This window comes from Physeter macrocephalus, unplaced genomic scaffold (assembly GCF_002837175.3).
Source record: "Physeter macrocephalus isolate SW-GA unplaced genomic scaffold, ASM283717v5 random_286, whole genome shotgun sequence".
Lineage (NCBI taxonomy): Eukaryota > Metazoa > Chordata > Mammalia > Artiodactyla > Physeteridae > Physeter > Physeter macrocephalus.
Window position 1 is genome coordinate 14065 of NW_021145626.1, and position 6837 is coordinate 20901.

Below are 6837 nucleotides of genomic sequence, written 5' to 3' on the forward strand. Positions count from 1 at the left end.
GAAGGGGCAGGCGGAGAGGGAGCGGAGGGGGCTAGGGATGCGGGGGAGGGATGGGGTCCCGGAGGCCGGGCTGGTGGGGGCCCGACGGTGACCGAGGGCCTCAGGCGCGCGCCCCGTGCCCACCAGGTGCCCGCCGGGGAGACCGCGGATTCGGTGGCCCCCAGGGCTGTCCCGGGTCGGGGAGGAGCGCTTGGGGCTCCCCGGAACCGGGGTCGAAGAGGGTTGCGCTCCCCACCCGGGGAGAGCTGTGTCTCGCCGCTCGGCTGGACCTCCTCCTCCATTTCTGGTTGGAGTGTCAGGGCTCCCTCGTGGGACCTGTGCTGTCCGCTCACACTCGCCCTGGTGGGTGGCATCTGCCCCTGTTTTTCTTGCCGGCTCCGTGTTGACCACATTTATCTACATTTCCGGCCCGGACCTGTTTCCCGCCCTTCCCCTCCCCTCCCACGTCTCGCTGGCGAGTGTAACAGGCATCTCTCACTGGGCATTCTAGGCTCCGCCCCTGCTCCTCCAGCAGCCAGCCCCTCTCTGTTAACAGCGGCTCCGTCGCAACCTTGGGGTCATCTTTGGATTCCCTCTCCCGCGCTCCACGCGCCCAGTGTCAGTGAAGCAGCAGGCCCTGCTGTGAGCAGAACCTGCAGAATCCAGCCTCTTCTCACCTGCTGCCTGGGCCAAGGCTGCATCTCTCGTGGCGGCTGAGGCCCCCTTTGCCACGTTATAGGTTTCTCAGAGCTGCTGTTACAAAGTGCCACAGACTGGGTGGCTGCAAACAAGAGGCTGATTCCCTCCCAGATCTGGAGGCCAGAAGTCTGAATCAAGGTGTCAGCAGGGCTGGTTCCTCCTGGAGGCTCTGGGGGAGAAGTCGTCCCCTGTCTCTGGGCTTCTGGTGCTGCTGGCACCTTGGTGCTCCTTGCTGGCAGCCTCGTCACCCCCAGTCCTGCTGCCAGTGTCATAGGCCTTCTCCTCTGTGTGCCTCTGTCTCTTCCCTTCTTCTGCAGACAGCAGTCCTACTAGATGAAGGGTTCTTCTCACCTTAACTTACGTCTCAATTACATCTGCAAAGGCCCTATTTCCAAATAAAGTCATCTGCACGGGTGCCAGGGGTTAGGACCTGGACGCACCTTTCGGAGGTCGTGGCTCAGCCCTTGGCGCTGCCTTACGGCCAGTTCTCCATGGGCTGCAGCCAGTATCGACATTCCTCTGCTCAGACCTTCCGAGGGTCCAGAGCCTGCGCTGACCTCCAGGCCCTGTCAGCTGCTGGGGCGCCCCTGCCCCTCTGTCTTGGCACCCACTCGCCCCTCTGGGCTGCTCCAGCCCTTCACCGGGCAGGCCTGCCTGCTGCCAGGAGAGGCTGCAGAACTTGGATGACGCAGGCCCACTGCAGGGGGAGGCCAGCCTGGGACAGGAAGGGGAGCCGTGGGACCCTGGGTGCTCAGGTGATCCCGGAGCGTTGGGCCTTGCAGGTGGGGCAGCACTGCTCTTTGTTTTCCTTGCAGGACCCCATCCCCGTGTCCACTGCCCTCCTTGGGGACCTGTCCGACACGACGTCCACTGGCCTCGCCCAGCGCTTAGGTAGGTCCTGCAGCTTAGCTGCCCGAGTGCCTGGGTGGGGACCTGGTTGTTCAGCGGAGCCGGGAGACGAGTCACTGGAGGAGGAAGACTGTCTGGGAGGCGGACCCCCGGTCTCTGCGGGAAGGAAGGCCTTGTACCCCGGGCTTCTCAGGAGCTGACCTGGTAGCAGCAGCGCTCGGGGCTTGTGCTGCCCACCTGCTCCCGTGCCACCCTGGCTGCCGTCCCGGCCGCCCAGTGACGGGGGATCTCGCTCCTCCTCCTCGTGGGAGGACGGGGCGAGTGACGCGCACGGTGCCTAGTGGGCAGCGGCTCCAGGCAGCCTCCGGGGGTTCGGTGGGCCCCGCGGGGCAGGAGGCACCGCCCTTCGCCGCAGGTGACGTCGCTCAGAGCTCAGAAGGGTGACGGCCTAGCCTGAGGGTGGCCTGAAAGGGCGTCACGCAGGGCCCCGAGGTTGAGGGCTCCAGCACCCCAAACACGCGTCCTGCAGATGCCCAGGTGGTTCAGGTAAAGATGCCCCCAGCTGGTACCCATGACCGTCGGGTGGTCCCAGGCGCCCGGGGACCTTGACTGGCAGGGCAGCCTTGCCCCCGTCTGGCCTTCGTGTTCACAGTGTCCCAGCCACGTGTGGAGCCCCGGGTCCCGGCTCGGGTGTGGTGATGAGGCCCGGGCCCTGATTTTGAGGAGCTTATTTTGTAGTTGTGTTGATAGTCCTGTTAGCCTGGTCTCCGGGGAGTGGGGATGTGTGTGTCGGTCGCTCCGGGATGCACGCATGTGGACGGCGCGGCCACGCGGTGGAGGCACTGCCAGTGCGTCGAGGGCCGGGGCTGTCACAGGTGGCCCACAGGTCGCACGAGACGGGGCAGAGATCTGGCGGCTGCGTCTCGGGGACGTCCACCGCACTTGTCCTTTAGCCTGAAGCTAGAGCAGCCTGACTAGTAAGTTACCTTGGTAGGTTTTTATGAGGAAGCAATTTAAAATTTACAGAAAAGCCACAGGAAAGATATAAACGATTCCTGCCTAGCCTTCGCCCAGACTCCCAGGCGCTGTCATTCCTGCTCTGCGTTCGAGCTGCTAGTTTTTTGTGAACCATGTGAGAGCAGGTGGAAGGCCTGATGCCCCTTTGCTTCACTGCGTATTTGCCAGCGTTTCGGGGTGACGCACCCGTAGCAGGCAGGCCCCCTGTGCCGGGCCTGGTGGAGAAGGGAGGGAGGCTGCCGGTTTGTGGACCTGGGACTGGTGGGTCCCCCCAGTGTGGACAGAGTCCAGGAGAGGAGGGTGGTGGGAGCTCGTTTGATGAGCCACGAATCTGGGTTATTCCAGTGAAGTGCGATGGGCTCCCGGCGTCCTCGAGATGAGGCCTGGAAGCAGTTTGTGTGTGAAAACTAGGGTTCTTTTTCTTGTTTGGGGCATTTTGTGCAAACGTTGGGGCTCTTTTCAACGTTCTCTCACGTGGTTTTACGTCGATTTATAATCTGCATAATTTGAAACAACACAGACCAAAAAATACATTCTTTCTAACTTAAAGTCAGACGTTAATGGAGGCTCCCACCTGCCCGTATCGGCAAACCCGGCGGCCCTCGGCCACCGCCCAGCAGCGACGGGCACACGTGGTGAGATGCCAGCACCCCAGGGCGACGCGTGTGCTGAGGCCACAGCGGACCGTTCTGCAGGGAGGTCACCTGCAGTTGAAAATGCGTTATTAACCGTCGTTGGTTGTCTGGAGGGTGCTGAGAAGAGACAGGTGCCCCGAGACAGTGTCGTGTGTGGAAGAGGTGAACGGCCTGGGGGCGCTGGGGGCCTCGTGTGGACGGGGACCGCTTGCCCTGTGTGGCTCTGGGGGGCGGGGTGGGCTGCTGGGTGGACCGTGCAGGCGGGATGGTTCTTGGCTCGCGGAGGGACTGGCGTCAGTGGCCCCCGGGGCCGGGGACTTTCCTGCTGCTGAATGCGGGCAGGCTGAGCGGCTGTGGCTCGACTGCCCCGGCTCTCCCCCGTCCCCACCTCTTCGCCTTTGCCGATGGGACTGACGTAGCCCCTGACTTTGGTGGGGGGAGGAGGGGCTTGCACCCACCCCCGGTGGGATGGGGCCCAGGGAGGAGCTATTTCACCGGAAGAGGAAGAGGGGACCGGTACCGGTACCGCCTGGCTCGTCCTCGGGACCTGTCCTGCCTTCAGGTGATGGGTGTGCAACCGCGCGTGCTTTTGGCGGTTGGAGCAGCGCACGTCAGCCATCAACGGTGCCGTAGAAAGGAGCTAAAACACGTCTCTCGTATCGCGTTGAGAAATCGTACGTGTGTGCGCGTGCGCCTGCACGTGTGTGTGTGTGTGTGTGTGTCTGTGTAGAACCCGTAGAAAGGAGCTAAAACACGTCTCTCGTATCGCGTTGAGAAATCGTACGTGTGCGCGCGTGCGCCTGCACGTGTGTGTGTGTGTGTGTGTGTGTGTGTGTGTGTGTGTGTAGAACGCCGGCTCCCCTCTGTGGGCGGGGGGAGTTGCCGGAGGGGGCGGTACTGACGTATAGATAGATTTTTTGGGCCGTGCCCCGCTGCTCGCGGGATCTTGAACCCAGGCCCTCGGCGGTGGAGGCGTGGAGTCCTAACCACTGAACAGCCAGGGAAGTCCCAGGACGTTAGTGTTTTAAATACTTGCACATTATCTGTGCTTTTTAAAAAGCAGCACAACCAGCTAGCCCCGTGTGCAGAGCGGTGGGTCTCAGATGGTAGAGTCTGAGAACAGACTCGGTGGGTCTGGGCGGGGCCGAGGGTCTGCACCTCTCACGAGGTCCCGGCGCCGTGGCCGTGGGGACCGACCGGGCTTTCAGAACCGCTGCCCGGTGCCTGTAGTCTGGTCTGCAGCAACTGCCCGTGACACCACAGGTGTCAGAGCTTGCTTCTCTCCCTGGAAGCCCGCCTTCCTCTGGCCTTTCCCCGCAGTGGGTCGCACGCGTCCGTGTGCTTTCTCTCGTTTCAGCCAGGAAGACCAGCAAACAGGTGTTTGTCAGCTATAACCTTCCAAACACCGACAGCAGCTTCACGTTGCTGGTAGAAAACAGGATCAAGGAGGAAATGGAGGCCTTTCCCGAGAAGTTCTAGCCGAGGCGGCAGCAAGGATGCAGGCGCGCGCGCCCGGACGGACGTCTGAATAAACGTGTGGGGTCTTGCCAGCGGCAGCAGGGTCACGCGTGACGTTTGTTTTTAAAGGGTCGGTCTTCCCGCTGTCACTGGAGTTGGGCCCCAGGGCTGCACCCGCAGGAGGAGGCAGGCGAAGGGCAGGGAAGGTTCCTTGCGATCCTGGGGGGCGGGGTTCGGGGCCGTTGTGGGACGGAGGGGCTGCTCTCCGTCCCCGGAGGGGAAATCGGTCGCGGCTCCGTCAGGCCCGTCTCGTCAGGACCGGGGCCCGAGGCCTGAGGTCTGTGAGGTCCTTCCGTCGTGTGTCCCCGCGTCCCGCCGCTCCTCGAGTCTCACCTCTCTGGGCGCTGTCTCCTCACCTGTGAAGTGGCGGTCGCGGTTCCGTCAGGCCCGTCTCGTCAGGACCGGGGCCCGAGGCCTGAGGTCTGTGAGGTCCTTCCGTCGTGTGTCCCCGCGTCCCGCCGCTCCTCGAGTCTCACCTCTCTGGGCGCTGTCTCCTCACCTGTGAAGTGGCACGGTCTCACCTGGCTGGGTTATTGCTGGAAACGCTTCGCAAACCCATTGGACCTGGGTCACGGTTTTACCCTCTTTGTTGAACGGATCCGAGTGTGTCAGCCCCTCCCTGGGCTTCCTGCTGCCCTGGTCTGTCCTTCCGTCCCCTCTTTCCTCCGAGTCCCAGGCCCCCGCTGCGTTGTCTTAATCCTTGGCCTCTTCCTGCCGCTTCAGGTGGAGTCCAGTCTTTGTGGTATGTGCACTCCTTTCCAGAAGCCGGCGTTTCTCAGGTCAGTGGCTCTTAACTTGACTTCCGGTCGAATTGCTGGCGGAGCTTTTACAGGTTCCCCTCCCCAGGCTCAGGCGGCCGGAGGCCCAGGTTTTGTGGGGGTGGAAAGCCCCCCACGTGCTTCTCAGCACGGCCAAGGCCGAGGACTACAGGCAAAGGACTCTCTGATCTTTGGGGTCCACGTGGACCCCTTTGGTCACGAGAGGTGGACGGTTTCGGGCCCCGTGACACGGTTCACGCGACGCGTGGCAAGTCCCGTGTCGAGCCAGCGCAGGCAGCCAGAGCGGTGACACTTTGGCCGGGACGGAAAGGCCCTTACGGGGACCGGGTCTGGGGCTCAGGACGTTAAGCTGCAAGGCCCTGGCCGGCCGCGGTTTGGAGGCGCAGCGGCACCTTTCCGGGAAGAGCAGGCAACGCACAATCAGGGCTATGGAGAGGAGAGTTTGGTATAAATACTTTATTAAAGAAGTACTGCTTTCTTGTTAAAAAATACTACATTAAAGAGCGCTCTGGGTTCTCAGTCTCTCCTGACCGAATCACAGTGTGAGAATCGTTTCCTCTCTAGGAACCTTCAGGCCACGGATTAGATTAGCAGGACATCCACACAACAAGAGAAAAGAACTCTGAAATCTGCCGTTGCCCCCCATTTCTCGGGGTCTGCGAACGGCAGTTTGATGTTTCCTCTGCCTCTGCCCGCCTTTACGATGGGGAATCTGCAGGCAGAGAAGCCACCCGCGGTCCCCCGGGGGCAGAGCCGCGGCTGGGTTTACACAGGCGCTAAAGTAGGGACACAGCGAGACCTGAATCAACGGTTTATTCCTCGTAGCCAGTGGTCATGAAATGCCCTTCACTGGATACCATCCGATGAGGTAGGGAAGGCACTCCAGAGGAAGTTTGTTTTGTTAACGGGGCAACATTTTTATTTCTGTACGTTTACATACAAATCTCGCCCAGGGTGTAACAGCTGTGACGTCATGCAGACAGGAACGTGGAGGGACAGGCTGGGACTGGGTGCGGGTTTGTGCTGGGGGCAGGCACCTCCAGGCGTCCCGTCCGAACGCGGCCCCCACGGTCCTCACACAGAAACCTCCGGCCCGGGGCTGCTGGGCCACCAGGGCACCCCCAGAGGCACGCAGGCCGCACCGCGTCCGCACCACCCTGTGGCCCAGGGGCTTGTCCTTTCGCGGCCCCTCAGCTGCCCTTGTGCGGCGCCAGCTGTCCTTCCTCTGGGCGGTTTCTTCCTCCTGCTGTTCTGTGGCCGGACCAGCTTGCCAGCCCCCCGGCCCCTAGTCGCAAGTGGTCATGTAGTCTTTCAGAAAATGCAACGTTTAAGACTTTTACTGTGTTTTGGGTGCTAATAGG

The 6837-nt window shown here is 62.0% G+C and overlaps 1 protein-coding gene across 1 annotated transcript in view; it reads left to right on the top strand.

The window, feature by feature from the left end:
* Positions 1-4752, top strand: part of PSMG4 (proteasome assembly chaperone 4) — a 5231-nt gene extending 479 nt beyond the window's left edge. The window contains exons 2-3 of the mRNA XM_024121895.3: positions 1494-1569; positions 4537-4752. Of these exons, the coding sequence (XP_023977663.1) occupies positions 1494-1569; positions 4537-4658 (198 nt within the window). The 3' untranslated portion in view covers positions 4659-4752. The remainder of the gene's footprint in view (positions 1-1493; positions 1570-4536) is intronic.
* Positions 4753-6837: the final 2085 nt, after the last annotated feature.